We start from the raw sequence: 22,533 nt of genomic DNA on the forward strand, positions 1-22,533 counted from the left end.
AAATGTTACTTGTTATAAAAATCAAAACATTTTATTAGTATAGACTTGGTTGTATTGGTATAGTAATTTGTTTCTTAGTATTGATGCCACAAAGTCTACAAATCTGGCTAGATTTGTTAATGATTCACCAGAGCGCTTTGCAAATTGTAGGATCAAGTTATTTGAATTAGATGGAACTCCCCATTTATTCCTTATTGCAAAAAAGTTCATCTCTGCTGGGACTGAACTCCGTTATGATTATAAAGACAGAAGTAATCTGCAGTGGAGAGTAAAGATACTTTTTGTGTATTTGTAAACATCACTTGTTATCCACAAACCCAGATACTTTAAGAAGGTGCTGTGGCTTAAAAATCTCTATCTTTTTAGGAGAGCTATTTGAAACCATTTACTCTGGAAGAAGTTAAAGAAACACTTTATGGAAGGGTATTCTGTTTATAATTTACGAAAATTTGATAGATTACTAAAACTACACAAAGTTATAATATTGCAGGAAATCTATTTTCATGCTGAAAATTTAAAAAATTCTTTGTTAAAAATAATGAGTTGTGTTCACATGTTTATTGTGCTAAATCCAATTTATTTTTGCAATGTAAACAGCATAGTTTTTTCTAAATAAATTGTTTCCATTTAATTAAGTTGCAAAATATTGTATATGATTGAGAGTGATTTTTTTGTTTCTGTATTTATAAATTGTTTTTTCTCTTCTATTTAGCCTTTAAGAAAAAAAGAATTTTTGAATGCATCATCTGTAAGTAACTTTTATACTTTGAAAATCTAAATTAAATTTTCAAAATTCAAAGCAAAGTTAACTTTTAAATTAACATATATTTAAGCTTTGTTTTCTTTATTTTCATAAACTTAGATAAATATTCAAAATTATTTACCTTTAAAAATTTTAATCTTACTATTTCATAAGTTTTAACATCCCATAAGTTTTACTATCACATAAGTTGCACTTTACTTAAAGTTTTACTATACCAAACAAATTTTTCAGGTATTTGAATCTTTAAATCTCAAAGAAAATCTTCCAGTTACTGAAGCATCTTATTTAAGGTAAAATAATACTTTATTTTACAAAATTGCTTTTTGTGGATTGTATCCTAAAATGAAGTATAAACAAGAAGGTTTAAAATAAACTTTATAAAGCACTGAGTAGAATTCTTAAATGTATTTAGATATAAAAAATTAGTAAAAGTTGCTGGTAATGTCTTTTGTTAGCAGGACTGTATTACAGTATTAATGTTGCATAAAAGTTGTAGTAACAAGACATCACCAGTGGCAGGAAAAGAACTTACTACTTGTTTTGTTTTTTCAATTAAGATAAACAACAGTTGTTTGAAGTGTGTGACTAATGATTTAAATGTATTTTAAAGTAAAATTCTAAAAAACCAGGATATTTACTGCAATTATTATGCTTTAATTTTTTTTTACTTACTTACTTTTAGCAATACTGATGAATCACTACTAAATGAGATAGTTCCATTTAAAAGATCACCATGTTTATATGAAAATGAATGGGATCCTATTGATTTTACAAGGTAGAATTTTTCTTTCTTTGCAGACTTTACCTACCAACCATTTCTTATATTCTGTATATATTTTAAGTATACTTCGCCAACTTCGATGTTTCCTTAATATTGCTGCTTTTAAGTGTGTCATTTCTTTTTATATATATGATATATTGCTCCCAGATATGATATTGAAAATGTTGATTATTTTAGGTGGGATTCTAAATTACATAACATGAATGCTTCGCTGTTAAATGATGCTACAACATCCCAAGTTTCTCAGTGAGTTTAAACTTTTCTACATATATGAATTTAAAAATGTTTTCATGAACTCTTTTTTTATTATATTCCAACTAATTGTCTTAGGTATGATACTAAACCTTCAAATATGATTGCTCCATTGTTTAATGAGGCTTATACTTGCCAAGTTTCTCAGTGAGTTTAAACTTTTCTACATATATGAATTTAAAAATGTTTTCATGACCTCCATTATTATTTTTCCCAAATGATTGTCTTAGGTGTGGTACTAATCCTTCAAATATGAATGCTTCATTCTTCAATGGTGCTACAACAGCCCAAGTTTCTCAGTGAGTTTAAACTTTTCTACATATATGAATTTAAAAATGTTTTCATGACCTCCATTATTATTTTTCCCAAATGATTGTCTTAGGTGTGGTACTAATCCTTCAAATATGAATGCTTCATTCTTCAATGGTGCTACAACAGCCCAAGTTTCTCAGTGAGTTTAAACTTTTCTACATATATGAATTAAAAAATGTTTTCATGACCTCTGTTTTCATTATATTCCAACTGATTGTCTTAGGTGTTGTACTAAACCTACAAATATGATTGCTCCATTGTTTAATGAGGCTTATACTTGCCAAGTTGCTCAGTGAGTTTAAACTTTTCTACATATATGAATTTAAAAATGTTTTCATGACCTCTTTTTTTATTATATTCCAATTGATTGTCTTAGGTGTGATACTAAACCTACAAATATGATTGCTCCATTGTTTAGTGAGGCTTATACTTGCCAAGTTGCTCAGTGAGTTTAAACTTTTCTTCATATATGAATTTTAAAATGTTTTCATGACCTCTGTTTTCATTATATTCCAACTGATTGTCTTAGGTGTGGTACTAATCCTTCAAATATGGTTGCTCCATTGTTTAATGGTGCTACAACAGATCAAGTTTCTCAGTGAGTTTAAACTTTTCTACATATATGAATTTAAAAATGTTTTCATGACCTTCATTTTTGTTTTTCCCAAATGATTGTCTTATGTGTCGTACTAAACCTTTGAATATGATTGCTCCATTGTTTAATGGTGCTACAACAGATCAAGTTTCTCAGTGAGTTTAAACTTTTCTACATATATGAATTAAAAAATGTTTTCATGACCTCTGTTTTTATTATATTCCAACTGATTGTCTTAGGTGTGATACTAAACCTACAAATATGATTGCTCCATTGTTTAGTGAGGCTTATACTTGCCAAGTTGCTCAGTGAGTTTAAACGTTTCTACATATATGAATTTAAAAATGTTTTCATGACCTCTGTTTTTATTATTTTCCAACTGATTGTCTTAGGTATGATACTAAACCTTCAAATATGATTGCTCCATTGTTCTATGATGGTTTTGTATACCAAGTGTCTCAGTGAGTTTAATTTTTCCTACACATACAATTTTAGAAACTTTTTCATTGTTTTGAATTTTTTCAAACTAATTGTTTTAAGTGTGATAACAAGCTGACCAATCTAATTACTCTATTGTTTGATAATGCCCTTTTATCTCTAGTATTGCATTGAATGTTAACCTTTCCACATATAAAAAAATATGAAAATGTTCAAGCATTTTGCATTTAATTTATTTAAACTATTTATCTCAAGGATGATACTAAACAAGCAAGTGTGATTTGTTTCTTAAAACTGATTGTTTTAGGTGTGATACAGTGAATGTTCCATTGGTATTTAAAGATGTGCCTCAAATAGTATCTTCAGAGTAAGTTTCATCATTCTTATTGAGATGTTTAACAAGCTTAATTAATGTTAATAAATTTAGTTTTCAATGTTCACTATTTGTTGAAATAAATACTGTACTCAGCACTATTTATCATCATCACTGTCAGAGTTTACCTTGATGTTTTTTAGTGAGTTGTGTTAACATAGTGAGACAGTTAAATACTTAAAATTTTTACTAAATCACAATTAAAAGGAAACCCTTTAAATGAAAATGTTTCTGGTTTAAATCATTAATTAAGTCAAAAACTTTCTTTATAATTAAGATATTTACTTTTTTCAGAAATGTTAGCTTATTAGAAACACAATCATTTTCAAAAAAGTTGAGGTGAATTTCTTTGTATTTTTAGTTTTGCTATTAGTAGCATTTAGATTTTTATAGTAGCATAGAAATTTTTATATTCATTTTCTGATAAATAGTGCCATGGTATTCTGTAAAATTTGCATTAAACAATATCCAAATTCATTTAAAGAACAGCCATGGCACTGTATTTGCATAATTACTTATTAATAATTTATTTTTTAACAAAGTTTTCGCGAAAAAAAACGCTGTCCTACATGCTTTGAAAGTGTTATTAATCTGCCAATGCATCTCAGAAAAAATCATTACTGGACAAAGGAAAGCTCTGTGGCTGCTTTGGGACAGTTTGGGTTAAGACAGAAAGTAGTTAATGAAAAAAAAAATGAGCCTAAAAAGTGGCAAAATTCTCATTACCATAAGATCTGTCCGTTTCCAGATTGTCACAGTGTAACAAAAAATCTTGGTGAACATTTACGAGGAAAAAAACATTCAATGAAGCAAGGCAGTGAATATTATGCTTTACTGAAAAAAGCAAGTCATTTTGACAAATCTCTAGTGCCAACTTATGTTGAAAAATCTCCCCAAAAAAGTTTCGGTTTAGTACTAAAAAAGAGGACTGCACAGGTTTTAAAATCACAAGATAAAAAAGTTGTAAATCTAGAAAAACAGGTTAAAGTAAGCAGTGTTGAAAGTTTAACTTCACAATCAGTAATTGTTTCTGAACCTTACAAAGAAATTAACATTAAGAACACTTACGAACATCCAATTAGTTTCCAACCAACTAGTGAAATTAGTCATTTAGATCATATACAAGAAACAGAGAATTATTCAAGTGATCTTAGCGGCTTAAGTAATGTCTCTAGCTCTGACTCTGACTCTGACTCAGATTTTGTTTTAGAAGCTTCAGAAACTGAAAAAGTAACATGTTCACCAGCTGTTGAAAAGCATCTAATAAACTTTTATAACTATTTGACTGGGCCTGACCGTGGACGAAAAGCAAGATCAAACATTAAAGTCGTGCAAGATGTTCGCCGCATTTTTGTTGCTGTTGGGGCAGTTTACACCATTGCAAACATTTTTAAAGATCCAAAAAAGTATTTACGTGACAATTATTTAATGAGCTACTGTATCAATCGAAGAACTAAAGCAATTTCTATAAGAAAATACCTGTATTCTTTTATGGACTTTTGTAAATACCTTTTTGCAGAAAATATAAAAATTGAAAATGTAGAAAGTGAAGAAATAAATAGAGTGCAATTGAAGGTCGAAGCGTGGAGAAAGTTATCTTCCAGTTGAAAAACTGCATAAGCAGAAAACAAAAGAAACAAACTTTGAAATGTTGATAACACCTGACCAAGTTGAATTGTATCATAGTCATGAACATGCTAAAAAAGCAATTGCTTTGTTTAAAGAGCTAAATTCAAACTCAACATTACCTATTACCCAAACATCATATTGCTGCATGAGAGATCATTTGTATATAGTCATAGCATTCGGAAATGCTCACAGATCAGGGGTTGTTGCCAATATGAAAATGAATGAATATCTAAAGGCAAAAAAACTTACAGAAGACCTATGGGAAATAAGTGTTTGGGACCATAAAACTGTGGAGGTTTATGGTCCAGCCAAAGTTACCTTGTTAAACTATCAATTTGATTGGCTAAAAATATTTGTCAATTCAGCTAGAAGTAAGTTGGTTGTGCAAGACGATAACTTGTTCCTGTCTTGGAGTGGAAAACGCATGGCCTCAGGAGATATCAGTGCAAGACTTCATCATTTGTGGTGCAAAGCAGGAATAATTGGTAAAAATATTCAACGAAGATTATGTTTTAACGATGTTCGAAGAACAGCCTCAACCCTCGTAAGGGAAAGTAATAGTAACTTCACACAGGAAGTTGCAGATACTATGATGCATAGCAGTAAAACTGCAGAGGACCATTATTACATCAGACAAAAGGAAAAGTCAGTGATAGTTGGTGGTCATGTTCTAAGAGAACATTTCTTTCCAGCTGACACTTTATCTACCCCAAAAAAAAAATGGTCTAAAGATGAAATAAGTGTTCTGAAGCAATTTGAATCTAAAAATGGATCAGTAACTTTACCTAATATTAAATCTAACATCACGGAACTTTCTTCAGTCAATGCTTCACCTAAACAAATATATGACAAGTTTAGGAGTATTCAAAGATATAATTCTAGTAATGTGTTGAAAGAAAGTAGTGCAGATACAAAAGTATGTTAGTTTGTTTTAAAATCTGTAAAAGAAAGTATTTAAAAAATTAAGTTTAAAAGTTATAGACATTGATAATTAGAAGTAATTAGAAAATATGAAAGCATGTTTAGTGAAAATATAAAAATTATAAAGAGATTAAGAAATTAGACTTGAAAACTTTAGAAATTAAAGATGCAATAATAAAAAATTGATGTGAAAGTTCATTCAAAATATAAAAATGAAAAGAATGTTTGAGAAATTTTCAAAGAAATAGAAATGAAGGTCATTTTAGGTTGGCAAGATCCGAATGCTATTTTAAAACACTTAGTTTTTATCTTTAGGGTATAAAAGGTGTGCAGCAAAAAACCTATTTGTGGGATGATGATGATATAAAAGTCTTACGATTAACTGGTTCCCCTCTGATATATGGTGGCTCTTTATCAAGATCAAGAATCACAACTGTGTTAGCCAACACAACTCTTATTGACAAGTTTTCAATTGCGCAAATTCGGACTCGAATTAATTATGAAAGACATCGCAAATAACTTAAATTTGCTCGATGCTCTTGAAAAAGCAAAAGGTTTGTATATAACCCTTTTCAGTTTTTATGAGGGAGAAACAAAATGCTTTTTTTTTTAAATTATCCAAAAGCACTCGCTCAAAATCAGTGAGTAAGTGCTTGATTGAACAAATAGTATAAAATAGTTTTTCCCAATTTTCGGTTCGTTTTCCAGTATTGCGAAATCATGTAAATTCTTGTTTTATATTCTTAATATGGAATAGGTTATCCCTGATTTGTGATTCTCTTGATGCTGAGTTTTGTATAACTTTTTCCAGTTCGACTTCCATAATAATTTCTTTTTCTTCAACAGAAACAATTTCACTGTTAATTTCTGTTTCGTAAATATTATTGGAAAAAATTCTTTGCATTTTTTCGTTTGCCAAATATAATTCATGTTTTGATGGAATATTCGATGATTTCAGTAGATTGATTTAATTCTTATTTGTGCGTTCAGCAATTCCTCTTTGCAAGTTTTCCATTAAAGTTTTACTTATTTCATCTTGTCTACTAAGACATTCTATAGCTAATTTTATTGATTTGAGAGCATTAACTAAATCACATAAAAGGTTGAAATTTACTTCTGCCAGCGTATCTATTTTATTTAACTCAAGAAGAGATATTCAGTAATATATTCTCGAACTTTTATAAAACACTAAACCATATCAATGAGTTCCATCTAGTTTTTACGTCTAGTTTAAGCTCTAAAGAATGTCCTTCTCCTTGCCCAAGTTTAATCTTATCTTGCAAAATATTGATTTTTTAAAAACTGACAATTTTACGTATGTTTTCAATGTTTTTTTTAATTTTGATATATTTTTAAACTCAACTTTTGACGGACCAACATCGTTAGCTTCATCTTTAAAACAATCTCTTCTATCACTTTCAATATCATCTTCATTCAATATTGCATTATTATTATCATTACTGCATAAATCAATTTGTTTATGTTGAAATATTTGTTTTTTCTTTTAAATGTAAGCCATGGTTAAAACATAACTGGTAAATTGCTAAGCTATCTCTATCATACTTAATCATCATAGGAGCACCATCACAAGTTTACGCAACAATATTTCTCCAAAAAAATGTGAAAATTTTCTAAATGAGTTTTAACTATATCAACAAAGTCAGATACAGAGCAAGATCCAAAAATTCTCACTAATCCAAGATTATAAAGGTTCTTTTTATTTATCATGTATATTGATATTAGCATAGCCATCCGAATACTTCTCCACTCTTCTAGTGTAATTCTGAATCTTTAACTCTATTTTATCTTTTACTCTAAAATCTATTACTCTTCAGCTTTTCAAATTATATTGTACTTTTTTTCTTCATAACTTTTACGAATAAGTCCCGTGACATCGGATTGATTTTTTGGTAGATGTTTGGCAGATTTGGCTATTGACTTTCTTACTAAATTAGATCTCGTAATTGCTCTTATTGAAATTCCATCGATAACAGCTAGTTTAGTCACAATTTCTTATTGGCTAAAACATGTCATGAAATCAAGTATTGTTTTATGTTTTTTCATCACTGGCACACCATTACCATCATCTTCATGACTTGACTTAGCATAATCTGATCAATCGTTTTTATGTGGTTTATTAATGCACCAGTAAAGCCATTACGTGTAAATATTTGTATATATATAGAGACAATTGTAAACATCAAGGGAATATAGTTTGTATATAAATTATGTTTAATTTCACAAAGAGATGTCGGCGTTTACGCATAATTAAAGACTATCGTTTTTAATGTGAAACTACAATATCGTTTACGTTTAATGAATATTGGTTTAAAAATTTTAATTTTGAATGCTTGAGGAATTTTAAATTTTAAAAAATTAGTTAACGGATATCGAATTCAAATACATGAGAAGAAAACCGCGGATTTTCGGATTCGGTTTTTTCGTTTCAGAAACCCTACTTAGCAATTAACCACCTTAATAATGAAATTATTTTGTTAAGATATGTAAATACTTAATACAAGGCTGCATAATCGTGCCTATTGCCGTTATCCTGTGGTTGAAAAGTTGAACTTGCGAGTATTTTAATCAAGTGATAAGTTTTAAATTTACTTTACTATTGATTTTAAACTAAATTTTAGGAGAGCTTTTTTCTGTTCCAAAGTTTAAAAAAGTCTTACATTAAGATAAATAGTAGTTAAAATAAATAGTAAAGAAAAATAAAACAAACTAAGCGAATGAATAGTTCTATAGTCTTAAGTCCAGTATAACTTTTTTTTTTCGTTATTTGTAAGAAAATTTTTATTTCAGCTTAAAATTTTTTTTTAATTTTTCTTTTTAATCCGTTCCCTTAAAAAACAACGGTGAAACAACTTCCCTTTACTGCTTTATTTAAACAGTTTTTAACATACGTTGATTAAATTTAAACTCGCTTTAAATTTCATATAAATGGCCAAAAATGAAACGAGTTTAAAATTCTAAGATTAAACCGATTTTATTGTCACTATGAATGTCAAGTTGTGGTATAAGAAGAAACTTCAAGTTTCTTGGTTAGAAAATGATTTCTTTGTAATCAGTACTTTTTAATCGACATAAAACCCCTTGTTTTTTGCAACTAGCTAATCTTACGTTATCTAATGCAGCTATAAAAAGACATTTTCCACTATATTCAAGCTTTTTTACAAACTATATTATAATTCTCGTACTGGTTCATTTTTAAAATTGTTCATAGTCTGTTTAGAAAAATGTGGCGTAGTATCATTTGATACTTAATTAAAGGTTTGCTCATGAAATAAAAAAAGGCAATTGGTAACAAATATTTTAGCACTCTTTTGGCAGTATATACGTATTCTCCAGCAGTATTTCATGGCCATCTTCCACATCAATACTCACTAACATTTTTCGGTCTTGCTCAAATGAAAACAATAGCGCATTTTTTATCCACTGACTGTGATCGACGATTTTACTCGACAAATATACATGAATATGTCCTATTGAAATTTAAAACATTTGTGACTACACCAGAACTTTATGTAGATGCTAAATAAGGTTAAAATAGGCATATAAGTGTTAATACCATTAGAAGGCGCTTGCAAGAAAAAAGATTACGTGTTAAAACAGTTGTTAAAAAACCCACTATTACCCCAGCAAAACGTAAAAGCAAAAATCAAGTTGAGCTAGAACACACAGAAATCGGACAACAACCTTTTAGATTTAAATGACAAACTTTTCTTTGTCTGCGCAAAGGATAGTCAGCATCTTAAGAGGCTTGGTCAAACATTGAGTTCTTTCAGTTGTAATTTGTGAAAATTTGAGTTCTATCAGTTATGATTTATGATTATTTGAGTAAAAGGAAATATAAGACCTCTCGAGTAACGGATTGTTTATCAATTTCTGGATCGAAATCCCAGTAAACTGAATTGCTATGAGTTTGTATGAGTTTACATGAGTTTATATGAATTTAGATGTCATGGAAATTCTTGAGATATTGGTGTAAAGAACAATTAGTAAAACTGATTTAAATTCAAGGTCAATATCGTAATTTGGGACATAGCACCCTTATTGAAAAAATGAAAATATTTTTACTGAAGAAACAATATATTCATGAAGGTCCCCAGAAAAAGACTTGTTATATAAAGTACAGGGTAAAAGAAAACAATGCAAAAGAAGACCCAGGGTCTTATGCTCCCAGGGAGTGTAGTTCAATATATAAAACTAAAATCATGATATTCCAGTATTACATAATATTGGCATGCTAATCCCCCTTTAGGTTGATTAGCATGCCAATATTATGTAATACTGGAATATCATGATTGAGGTTGAAATTAAAAAAAAAAAATATCTTTGTGAAATAATCTCGGTGAAATGTGCAATGACGGAAAATCGTTCATTAAATTTTATTATTTAATGATAAAAATTCAACGATGTTTGTAAAACTCCTCTCAGAATTCTCTTAAATTATCTTTTTAAAAAAAAACAGTAACACAGCAAATGTCATTTTAACATAGGCCTTAATATCCGGAAAAAAATGTTGAAAGAAAATGTTATATTGATGACAATTATGTTATCAAACAAAGTTATTAGCTAACATAAAAGTTAATTAAATAATTATTTCTTTCAATAATTATTTTACTTATTTTAAACTGAGTATTCTTACCTTTATTTTATTTTATAACGTAGGTACGTCATCTATTTTACTTTATCAGACATTTCAAAACTTTAGTTCTTTTAAATTGGGTTTTTAATTTTTTTTTACGGAAATTATTTTACTTTGAAAAATAGCCGGTAGACCGAAAATTCCACAATTGTTGATAAGGTTTTACCTTCAAGAAAAATTCTTTTGAGAATAGCACAGGATTATCATCATTTTTAGAGTTCAGTGATGATTCCTTTGTTTTGAAATATGATAGCCAGACACCTATTGGGAAAAACAATGTAATTTGTTCAATCTGTAACATGCAATCCTCATTGAACAAATATTGTTAAAAATAGCATGGATGGAGGTGGCGTAGTAATGTAAACAATTTTAGTTAAGCTGTGCGCCATCGTTGACTTTTTAAAATAAGTCATCAGCCTCTAAACACTTTTATTTTGCTGTTGAACATAAGGTGCTTTGATTTTACTCAGGTGCATATCACTTGAGAGCCTCGCCTCTCAAAAAAAAAAATTTATCTAAACCAATAATATTTTTTTGTATTGAAATCAAAATAGTCGGTAACGTACTATAACGTTTTTATAAATTTTAATATGCGTTCCCTTAGTTTTGGTGAACAGTCTATATTAATACGATGATATGATAAAGCTGAAGTTTTCTGTCTTGCAAGTGTTTGTTACACGTCAAAATGACACAAAAGATGCTGCTTTTTCTGACAAAGAAGAACGCTCTTCACTTCTTCACTCTTAAGTCTTTTTTATCGTTTGAAAGGATTGAGAAAATTATTCAAATAAACTTTTTGTAATAAAAGTAGTTTACCTTTTTCAATTTTTATTTTAAATTTGTTAGTTTAATTTAATCAAACCATGAATACAAAGTCATAAACTCTCCTTTACGCATTACAGTTCCAATTTGAATTTGTATTGATTGTAATAAATTAAAGGTAATTTAAGTAAAACTTTACAATAAAAGTTTTGTTACAATGCATTTATAACAACTTGTATGTAGTTTTCCCAAAATATGAGCTATAATTATATAAGAGGAAAGTTTGAATTTCCCAAATGCATAGAGCTGAATCTGAGATTCAAAAAATAATTCCTTATATGGTAGTTAATTCATAGAACCAAAAAATTTGCAAAATCGAAAAATCTATAAATTCTAGAAAATTCGATATTGATTAAGTTTAAGATGAAAATTTACTGATTGAACCTTTTGATTTGAGTAAACACGTTTATTTATAAAATCATTAATAGTCAACAAAAAAAACAACACGACAACACCAAAAAATTTTCCTAATTTGTTTTTTTGTGCATGTTTTGCTATTTGGCAGATGAATTTACATAATAATTCAGCTTAAAAGCATTTGAGCACTTTTTATACGTTTTTTGTGACAAACACAGGTACGTTTCATAAATCCTTGTCGTAAAAGCTGACCGCTGATCACCAAGACATATACTTTTCCATACAAACACCCTTTTTATATAAAAGTTTTTAGCCTTTTTATAGTTTTTGATGATATTCTGAGGAGAGAGAAAAGTTAAAAACAGGAAAAAAAAAGTAAACACAGAGACTCATTCACCCTGTCAAGTTAATAAATGATAAGGAGATATAGAAACAAAACGAATAGTAACGGAGAACGATAAAAGCTCAAAAATAGAGCTACGAAAGCCTTCTCATTGAATAAACAAAAAAGTAGGAGGAAATAGACCTCTTCTTCTATAAGCGAAAAAGAAGAATTAAAAGATAGGCTTCCTGAATAAACGAAAAAGAACCCTTTAACAATTAGAAATTTCCCATTCCTAACCAAATAGTTCCCGAAGATTGGCTTTTCCTAACCAAGTAGTCCCCAGACCCTCAACCTCAATACCAAACTCCCCATTACCTTTCCACATAACCCAAGAACCATACCTCCCTTAAACCTCCCGTAACATTACTACAGCTACACATAAACAACAAACAGGTAAAAATGTTTAACAAAACGCCCTCAAAATATAAATCAAATTGATTTCAAGGCATTTTTGTTCAAGATCCCGAGAATCGACAATTGATTCGATATTCATGAATTCTTCTATTTCTTTTTCATCGTTTTCATCAAAAAGTTTATTTGAATAATTTTCTCAATCCTTTCAAACGATAAAAAAGACTTAAGAGTGAAGAAGTGAAGAGCGTTCTTCTTTGTCAGAAAAAGCAGCATCTTTTGTGTCATTTTGACGTGTAACAAACACTTGCAAGACAGAAAACTTCAGCTTTATCATATCATCGTATTAATATAGACTGTTCACCAAAACTAAGGGAACGCATATTAAAATTTATAAAAACGTTATAGTACGTTACCGACTATTTTGATTTCAATACAAAAAAATATTATTGGTTTAGATAAATTTTTTTTTTTGAGAGGCGAGGCTCTCAAGTGATATGCACCTGAGTAAAATCAAAGCACCTTATGTTCAACAGCAAAATAAAAGTGTTTAGAGGCTGATGACTTATTTTAAAAAGTCAACGATGGCGCACAGCTTAACTAAAATTGTTTACATTACTACGCCACCTCCATCCATGCTATTTTTAACAATATTTGTTCAATGAGGATTGCATGTTACAGATTGAACAAATTACATTGTTTTTCCCAATAGGTGTCTGGCTATCATATTTCAAAACAAAGGAATCATCACTGAACTCTAAAAATGATGATAATCCTGTGCTATTCTCAAAAGAATTTTTCTTGAAGGTAAAACCTTATCAACAATTGTGGAATTTTCGGTCTACCGGCTATTTTTCAAAGTAAAATAATTTCCGTAAAAAAAAATTAAAAACCCAATTTAAAAGAACTAAAGTTTTGAAATGTCTGATAAAGTAAAATAGATGACGTACCTACGTTATAAAATAAAATAAAGGTAAGAATACTCAGTTTAAAATAAGTAAAATAATTATTGAAAGAAATAATTATTTAATTAACTTTTATGTTAGCTAATAACTTTGTTTGATAACATAATTGTCATCAATATAACATTTTCTTTCAACATTTTTTTCCGGATATTAAGGCCTATGTTAAAATGACATTTGCTGTGTTACTGTTTTTTTTTTCTTTCCAGAATAACGACATTAATGTTGACCATTACCCACTAAAGCATATCAGATCATAAATTGATGGCATACTTAATAACCTAAATACATCTATAAGGCAAAGAATTTGTCAGTTTGAACTTGTTTTCTTTGTGACCAGACAGTTTCAAGTTCCTGATACAATTCTTCAGCATTTCTAAGCCGACCAAAACTTACTTTATCATCAAGTTATTACCATAAACCCTCAATTGGATTTAGATCAGCAGATTGCGCTGACCTTTGCATTACAATGATTTTTTTTGTATCAAACCAAAATTTAATGATTTTTGTTTGGGATCATTTTCCTGTTGAAACGTCCAACATAGACGCATATTTTTTTATCTACAAAAGGTAACATTTGATTTTCCAGAATTGAACTGTATATGTGTTTGTCCATTATACCTTCTAGGTAATAAAGTGGTCCCAATCCAGACAATCCTTAAAAGCAACCCCAAAACATTAAGCTTTTACCACCTCTATGTCTCACAATTCTTATCGTGTACACTTATTTTATTTGTTTTTGAAATGTTCTTCTCACATTTCATTTACCATCTAGACCTTTTAGGTTAAACTTCGACTCGTACGAACATAATATTCGTCTCCACTGTTCGACCGTCTAACTTCTGTGCGCCTTTGCGAACTCCAAACTTATTTTTCGATTCTTCGCCGATATGAATGGTTTGATAGCTACACAATAACTATACAACCCTGCATCATCCAAATGTCGCCGCACAGTATTCCCTGAAAAAGTTCCAATGTGTTAATTGTATCTCTGACACTAGCACAAATTTTTTTCACGTCTAATAGTTTTACGATCAGTATGAGGAATGTTTTTCTTCAGTCGTCCACCTAAATGCTCAGCTTCAACAGCTCCTTTGGTTTTATATTTATCAACTAATCGAATTATAACCGCTTTTCACATTTTCTACTTTTTACATAATTCACTTTGCCCTAATGTTGTTCCAGCATTATAATCATTTATGATTTTTCGTTTGAAAACACTATTAAATTTATTACGTGCCATTCTATCGTATTTCGGCCATAATCTTACTGTAAGCATCAAAACAACTTTTGAAGTGTTTTTGTAATATTTAAGACTAATTATAAAACTATTACGTCTTCCTCAATTAAAACCCAGATTTGAAATAAACAATTTATGAATAAAATGCGATGCTTTTCTTCAATTTAACGGTATAGCGATAAAAGTTCCCTTTGCTTTGGAATGTTACTATCTTTATACTGTTTTTTTATTCAAACAAAAAGGCATTAAAAAGTGAGTCATAAAAATAAAAGCAAAAGAAGAATATATTCCACATTTACTAGTAAATAGTATTTCTATTAAAGGTTTTTAAGTTAAAACTGTTTTATAATTGTTTTAAATGTTTTTGTAACCTGGAAAAGCATTTTGTTTTAGAGTTCCCTTAGTATTGGAGGATAGTGTATCTGTTAAAAAACAATTAAACTTAAACAGGAAATAGTGCATGATATTTAAGGTCAAGCAGTAGCAAATAATATTTGAAAAATAATATGCTATCAAGTTGTATAAGTAGGTTGTAAGTTGTAAGAGTTTTACTGTTATTGTTGTTAGTAATTATTATTTAAAAACATATTCTGCTTTTTGATTTTATGACATAAAGTATTCTAATGGATTTTAGCTATCTGTTTTTTGGCTTTCACATCAGATTTTTAAGAAAAAAAAGTATTGCATTTTTTTTAAAAAGTTGAATTTATTCCTATTAACAGTTATACATATGTACATGTAAACATTCTTTAGTATCAAGTTGTTTCCATAAATCCTCAGAATTTAGGTCAGGAGTTTAGTTCAATATTTTATTGGTCATAAAGTTATGATAGTGAATGTAAACTAGCAAGTAAGATTTTTGAAAATAAAAAAATCATGTGCAAATCATTAATTGTGGTGGTATAACTGAATAAAAATCCTTTTCCTTAATGACCTTGAATATATAACATCTGAGATTTCTCTCATTAAGTTCTCATGTTCAAGTCACTTGGGTGATTTTCCAAATAAATTGGGTGTTTCTTCTACATTCAAGTGTTTGCGTACGTATGATTCCTCCATAATATTTTGAGAGTCAGCTTAAATTAGCTTTACTACTCCCAAAGAAATTCTGCATCTCTTCCCTGAATACATTAAATTATGTTTCAATAAATTATGAACTCCTTTCAAATCCAGCAGAAAAATAATTAGCATACATTCAACACAAATAATCCATTCATGAATATAGAATTGCCAATTCTTTAGAACACCCATGATTGAATTGTATATATTTCTACTGTGAAGTAAAGTTTCAAGCTTCTTTGAGGATAATTAATAAAAATTCTTTCTTCAATAGTGAGAAGAAGTCCTTCAAAATAATTACAATAAATAGGTTAAATATCTAAATTGAACTACTTCCAAAGTGCTGTTTCTCTGTTGCAGTATCAAGATGCAGCGGTCTTTTTTCCTACAGCTTGAAAGCTTAATAAATAGAAGACTGGAAAATACAGACCTTTTACTAAACTAATCAACTAAGAATGATTCGATAAACAAATTTTATCACAATCTATATGAGATGAATTTAAAGATCACTCTGCTTACTCATCAGTAGAATCAGATGACTTGAGAGCTTTAATATCCAACTCTGGTAACTCAGAAAATACAGACTTAGGTAATTCATTACAGTGTACAACTGTTTGCAAGGCAGATGCGGCTTTTGATATTCAAATTTATACTTACTTCTCTTTTTAAAACCTTTTAGAGTAACGAGGCAAAACTAGCAGTTGATTTATTGTATCTCATTAAACTATAAGCACATTAAACTGGAGCTCAGTAGTCTTTTCTTAAGTCTACAACCACTAAGTCTTCCCATATTTTGGTCCTAATGCACAACTTTATACACTTTTACTACAATGAATGAAAAAAAAAAAATCTACTACATTTTCTTAAGTTGCATATTGCGGCTGTACCACAACAATAATGAGAAAATATCCATAACATAGGAATATTTACAAAAAAAATGAACAACTTAGCCATAAGCATATCTAAAATTCATTCTTAAATCGCCGAAATAAAAAGAAGCAATTCTTAATAAAGTGGTACCGCAATTATTACGCGGTACCATCGTCTTATGAAAATTCATTTCATAATAATAATAATAATAATAATAATAATGATAATAATAATAATAATAATGATGATAATAATAATAATAATAATAATAATAATAATAATAATAATAATAATAATAATAATAATAATAATAATAATAATAATAATAATAATAATAATAATAATAATAATAATAATAATAATAATAATAATAATAATAATAATAATAATAATAATAATAATAATAATAATAATAATAATAATAATAATAATAATAATAATAATATAATTATAATAATAATAACAATAATAATAATAATAATAATAATAATAATAATAACAATAATAATAATAATATTAATAATAATAATAATAATAATAATAATAATAATAATAACAATAATAATAATAACAATAATAACAATAACAATAATAATAATAATAATAATAATAATAATAATAATAATAATAATAATAATAATAATAATAATAATAATAATAATAATAATAATATTAATTATAATAATGATCTCTATCTGCGCTCTTGCTACAATGTATTTTGCGCTTTTGCGACAAGTTTGCGCTTTCGCTACGTGTTTGCGCTTTTGCTACGTTTTCTTTTTGCGCTTTAGCTACTAACTTGCGTTTTTGCTACTTGTTGCGCTTTTGCTACATTCAATTTTTGCGCATTTTGCTACAAAGTTGCGCTTTTGCTACATTCAATTTTTGCGCTTTTGCTACAAAGTTGCGCTTTTGCTACAAAGTTGCGCTTTAGCTACATATTTGCGTTCTTCTTCCAAATGCCTGTAATTTTTCACCGCCATTTTAAAAAAATACGAAGCGGAGAAATCACATTAAAATATTTTTTTTATCTAACAAATAAAAATCATGAGTAAAGTAGTAAAATGTTATGGAAAAGTAAGCAGATAATATTATAATTTTATATTAAGGATAAGTAATGTATACATATATATTTATATTATTTATCCTTAATATAAAACATTTAGCTATATCTCTATCTATCTATCTATCTATCTATCAATCTATCAATCTATCAATCTATCCATCTATCTATCTATCTATCTATCTATCTGTCTATCTGTCTATCTGTCTATCTATCTATCTATCTATCTATCTATCTATCTATCTATATATATATATATATATATATATATATATATATATATATATATATATATATATATATATATATATATATATATATATATATATATATATATATATATATATATATATATATATATATATATATACATACATATATATATACACATATATATGTGTAAGTGTGTGTGTGTGTGTGTGTATATATATATATATATATAAATACATACATACATACATACATACATACATGCATACATGCATACATGTATGCATACATGTATACATACATACATGCATACATATACAAATATGCTGGGGTGTTTTTAATGTGTTATATATTTTTTATTTCAGCGAAAGTTAGGAAAGTCCATAGAGCAAAAGTGTGCTGAAGCATCTAATCAAGATGAGTCGGTCAATTTTAAAAAATTGTTTATGGATAAACATATTGGTTTGTTCCACCTAATAATATTTCTTTTTTGTATTTAAACAGTTAGTTCTCTGTTTAAGTGCTTATTACTTATAAAGGATATCCAAGAGTCTCTTAGTATGCACTTAAGTCAGAAGTGATTATATAAACTAGTAGGTTTGACTGAAAATGTCACATACTACTGCAGAGTATATACTTAATTAACTATGGAAATTGATTGAATAAGCTCTCTAATGGTTCATAATTTCTCCTTGATATAAAATAGAAAAAAAATTTTTAAAAAAGCTTTACACACAAAAATACAAAAACTGCTAAATAAATCTGCAAATTTAATACTTCATAGTGAATTTAGTAAGTTTTTGTATAATGTTTGACAAATAAACAAGAATTATTTACTTATTACCAGTTGTCAAATTTTTCTTCCTTTAACATCAGCAGGAAAGAGGATTTCTTTACTATAAAAGAACTGTTTAATTTGACTTTTCGCATAAATACCAACTTGACTTTCATTCATAAAAATTTGCCTTTTGCATACATATTATTTTAATATTAGGTTATGGAATATTTACTCGAAGAGAATTTCAATCAAATGAAGTTCTCTTAGAATATAAAGGAGAGTTGATATCATGGTCAGAGGCAACAAAAAGGCACGAGAGGTACTTTAAAAAAGGGCTAGGTTGCTTCATTTATGATGTTGGTTTTGGGAATGAGAAGATAAGGTATACATATAATAAAGGCAGTAAAAGGCTGTAATATTGATATAATATTTCAGATACATGTTTCAATTTTTTTAAAGAAAGTTTTTTAGTTAAATTTTCAAAAGTTGTATAGTTTTTTCTTACAAAAATATGAGTGATTTTTTAGTTTTCTTTTTTGTTTGCTTGCTGTTAACTGTTGATTTACCTTATACTTATAATTAATTTTATTATAGCATTGATGCAACTTTTTCAAATTCATATGGGCGTTTTATTAATGATTCCCCAGAAAAATTTGCCAATTATAGGCCAAAAGTTTTCTATTTAAATGGAAAGTACCACCTATTTTTTTTGGCAAAAGCATTTATACCAGCTCATACTGAGTTGCGGTATGACTATGGTGACAGGTCAAATCAAACATGGAGAGAATCAGTGAGTTTATATATGTGTGCGTTTGTGTGTGTGTGTGTGTGTGTGTATAATTATATTACCATGTTTTTTACCTTATTTAGAAGGACTATTTAAAACCCTTTACAGTGGATGAGGTGATGGATTCACTATGTGGACAGGTATTATGGTGTATTTTGATTTGCAATTTTGTTTTATACCCTTTTAAAAATTGACTCCTATAATTTGATTCATCTTTAGCCTCTGAAAAAAAAGGTCTTCCTAAAGGCATCTGAGGTGAGCGCACTAGTTAATAAAGGTTTAGTAAAGTCATTAACAAAGTTTTAAAAAATAGTTTTCATATCTTAAAAATAATTATATTTTTCAAAAATAGATACTATCATCTGTTTGTCCCATTAATAATGGTTCTGATATAAAGAAGAATACTTTAACAAAAAGTATTAACTCGTCACCTATCCCTATGATTGCGCCCTCTACAGTTGAGAAACATTTTGAGGAAAGCCACAGTGATCTGGATATCCATGATTCTTGTTTCTCTGAAAATGATGAAGAAATAAGCATTACTGAAAGTGAAGATGAAAGTAATGATTTATTTATTCCTGAAGATTGTTTTTCTTTGCCCCTCAACAAAAATATTCAAACTTTACTTGAAATGTTTCATAGTTATTTGATTGGTCCTGATAATCTTAGAGAAGGAGCTTCGGCAAGCAGAACTGTAAGCGACGTTCGAAGATTTTTTCAAATAGTTGGCACCAATGAAGATATTGTTACAGTTTTAAATATTGAAACTGTCTGAGAAAGTTACCTTTCAAAACTTCAGATCAAAGAGCTAAAAGCTGGAACTATAAAAAAATATTTGTTTTCCTTAAAAGATTTTTGTACTTTTTTAATATTAGATAAAACAGCTTTAAGAATATCTGGATGTAAAGCATCAGAGTTATCTGACATGAGCTTAAAAATAAATAATTGGAGAAAAACATTTAACCGAGCAGATCGCCGAAATTTTTGGTTACGACAGGAACGTGATCATGAGTCAATGATAACACCATCGCAAGTCTCAAGATACTTTGATTCAAATAATGCAAAAGATGCTTGCACACTTTTTAACTTTTTTTATTTAAACCAAAGGCCTGTCACTCAAGCAGAATACACAACAATGAGGGACCATTTGTTAGTAGAAATACATATTGGAAATGCACATCGCTCAGGTGTTTCTGCTAATGTTACCATAGAGGAATTTAAAAGCCATCAACTTACTGCAGATGGTTCATATATCATTTCTGTAGAAAAGCATAAAACATTTGATACATATGGCCATGCACACATTACGTTGGAACTTGAAAAGTTTAAGTGGTTGGCTACATTTGTTACTAAGATAAGGTCCCAGATATCAAGAATTGTAGAAATATTTTTATATCTTGGTCAGGTCTTCCGATGAGTTCTGGTGCTATAAGTATGCAACTTGGTTCATTGTGGAAAAAGGCAGGAATTTTTGAAGTTGAATCTGGTAAGCGCAATGTTTGTGCAACCCTTTTCCGTAAAGGAGCATCAACAGGTGTGCGTAAATTTAAAATAGGGGATTCACAAGAAGTTGCTGACCTAATGGGACACTCTCTTGCAACTGCAGAAAAACATTATTACACTCGTTGTAAAAGAGAAACAGCTGCAAGTGCTGGTAAAGCTGTAAGATCTTATTTTCTTAATCAAGATGTTATTTCAACTCCATCAACTCAAAAAAAATGCTTAACAAATAGTTTTAATTCAGTTGCTGATTTCAACACAAAAAGAAAGAAATGGACTAAATTAGAAGAAAATATTTAAAAAAAAAATTTTCCCAATGAATGTCCAAGTGTGAATGATGTTGTTGAGAAAATGCCCTTGATAGGTATTGAAACCACGCCTAAAAAAATATATGATAAACTGAGAAGTATTTGTAGATCTCCAGCTCTCAAGGTACATAGGACTTAAAAAAATATCAAAGCAACATTTTTTAGGTAATACCTAAAAAATGTTGCTTTGATATTTTTAAATAGTCTCAATCTTTTATTTGTTTACTCTCATTAACTCAATATTAGCAATAAATAAAAATTTTTATAGACCAATGTTACACCAAAGCGAGAAAAACTGTTCCGGAAACAAGATATATTGTTACTCCATTCTACTTGTGGTGATCTTATTAAAGGGGGGCCTCTAAATCAACAAAGAATAGAGGATGCAATTAAGGAATCAAAATTAAATACAACATATAACTGGTGTCAGTTAAGAACTAGAATTGGTTATGAGAGAAAAAAACAACGCATCACTATGAAAGTAAGTTTTTCTTTGGGCTTTTACAGTTTTTGCAAATTTTGCAATTTTTTATAAAAATTTATATGAGAAAGTTATTATTTAATCTATTTCACATATTTAAATTCTGCATTCCCCTAGATAAAGTCAGAAGATGAGCTTCAACCCACTGAAACTAAAAACCTCAATCATGCAACTGATTGATTGAAAAGCCTTCAACGAAATTATTCTTCTCCTTGGAGATTTGTCTAATAATTTAATCATCCTGTTTAAAAACTAAGTTATAAAAGAATATAAGACTGATCATATCAAGCAGCAGTTTTACTGGTTTTAACATTATTTAAGTTTTGTTGTTTAATGAATGTTTCAAATTTTAATCAAATCTCAGAGTAAACGTTTGATTAAAGTTTAATTTTTATTTTTAATAATTGAGCTGGGTAGAAAGGCTGAAATTGAATTATTGAATGTGGTGAGCAAAGTCCTATGGCTAACCTTCACGTGGTGCTCACTGTTAACTATGATTTACTAAAATATCTCTTTTAATCATAAACTAATAGCCAAGGCGAATAAGGTAAAAAAACCAAACACATAATATTGAACTTATAGAAAAATATGATACAGGTAAGTGCTGTTTCTAATCTTACTTCGAAGTTGTAGCATAGCTAA

At 28.6% G+C, this 22,533-nt stretch overlaps 3 protein-coding genes and 1 pseudogene across 4 annotated transcripts in view; all 4 read left to right on the forward strand.

The window, feature by feature from the left end:
- Positions 1 to 5,122, forward strand: part of LOC145194640 (uncharacterized) — a 7,087-nt gene extending 1,965 nt beyond the window's left edge. Inside the window, exons 4-20 of the mRNA XM_090084059.1 lie at positions 79 to 268; positions 367 to 423; positions 713 to 748; positions 995 to 1,053; positions 1,446 to 1,538; positions 1,722 to 1,790; positions 1,875 to 1,943; positions 2,027 to 2,095; positions 2,179 to 2,247; positions 2,332 to 2,400; positions 2,485 to 2,553; positions 2,638 to 2,706; positions 2,943 to 3,011; positions 3,096 to 3,164; positions 3,449 to 3,508; positions 3,809 to 3,853; positions 4,057 to 5,122. Coding sequence (XP_089940185.1) covers positions 79 to 268; positions 367 to 423; positions 713 to 748; positions 995 to 1,053; positions 1,446 to 1,538; positions 1,722 to 1,790; positions 1,875 to 1,943; positions 2,027 to 2,095; positions 2,179 to 2,247; positions 2,332 to 2,400; positions 2,485 to 2,553; positions 2,638 to 2,706; positions 2,943 to 3,011; positions 3,096 to 3,164; positions 3,449 to 3,508; positions 3,809 to 3,853; positions 4,057 to 5,122 — 2,227 coding nt within the window. The remainder of the gene's footprint in view (positions 1 to 78; positions 269 to 366; positions 424 to 712; positions 749 to 994; positions 1,054 to 1,445; positions 1,539 to 1,721; positions 1,791 to 1,874; positions 1,944 to 2,026; positions 2,096 to 2,178; positions 2,248 to 2,331; positions 2,401 to 2,484; positions 2,554 to 2,637; positions 2,707 to 2,942; positions 3,012 to 3,095; positions 3,165 to 3,448; positions 3,509 to 3,808; positions 3,854 to 4,056) is intronic.
- Positions 5,113 to 8,337, forward strand: LOC145193105 (uncharacterized). The gene is made up of 2 exons (XM_090083808.1): positions 5,113 to 6,059; positions 6,380 to 8,337. The coding sequence occupies exons 1-2, from the start codon at positions 5,163 to 5,165 to the stop codon at positions 6,581 to 6,583; spliced, it is 1,101 nt and encodes a 366-aa protein (XP_089939934.1). The 5' UTR covers positions 5,113 to 5,162; the 3' UTR covers positions 6,584 to 8,337.
- A 9,394-nt stretch (positions 8,338 to 17,731) lies between these two features.
- Positions 17,732 to 21,402, forward strand: LOC149889262 (uncharacterized; annotated as a pseudogene). The gene is made up of 7 exons (XR_016451415.1): positions 17,732 to 17,841; positions 18,403 to 18,499; positions 19,032 to 19,197; positions 19,410 to 19,605; positions 19,686 to 19,742; positions 19,822 to 19,857; positions 19,955 to 21,402. The product of XR_016451415.1 is annotated as an uncharacterized LOC149889262 (transcript).
- A 6-nt stretch (positions 21,403 to 21,408) lies between these two features.
- On the forward strand, positions 21,409 to 22,179 carry LOC145186850 (uncharacterized). The gene is made up of 3 exons (XM_090083814.1): positions 21,409 to 21,534; positions 21,679 to 21,891; positions 22,009 to 22,179. The coding sequence occupies exons 1-3, from the start codon at positions 21,454 to 21,456 to the stop codon at positions 22,069 to 22,071; spliced, it is 357 nt and encodes a 118-aa protein (XP_089939940.1). The 5' UTR covers positions 21,409 to 21,453; the 3' UTR covers positions 22,072 to 22,179.
- The last annotated feature ends 354 nt before the right edge of the window (positions 22,180 to 22,533 follow it).

Source organism: Hydra viridissima, unplaced genomic scaffold (genome assembly GCF_058129835.1).
Source record: "Hydra viridissima isolate aposymbiotic clone 2 unplaced genomic scaffold, HvirCarnegie_v1 scaffold_4, whole genome shotgun sequence".
NCBI classification, from domain to species: Eukaryota; Metazoa; Cnidaria; class Hydrozoa; order Anthoathecata; family Hydridae; genus Hydra; species Hydra viridissima.

Excerpts from the sequence above, each read along its gene's own strand:
- LOC145193105 (XM_090083808.1), top strand. The coding sequence starts at position 5,163 with ATGTTGATAACACCTGACCAAGTTGAATTGTATCATAGTCATGAACAT. Across the intron at positions 6,060-6,379 it reads AAAGTAGTGCAGATACAAAA|GGTATAAAAGGTGTGCAGCA; the intron begins GTATGTTAGTTT and ends TTTTATCTTTAG.
- LOC145186850 (XM_090083814.1), top strand. The coding sequence starts at position 21,454 with ATGCCCTTGATAGGTATTGAAACCACGCCTAAAAAAATATATGATAAA. Across the intron at positions 21,535-21,678 it reads GTAGATCTCCAGCTCTCAAG|ACCAATGTTACACCAAAGCG; the intron begins GTACATAGGACT and ends AAATTTTTATAG. Across the intron at positions 21,892-22,008 it reads AACAACGCATCACTATGAAA|ATAAAGTCAGAAGATGAGCT; the intron begins GTAAGTTTTTCT and ends GCATTCCCCTAG.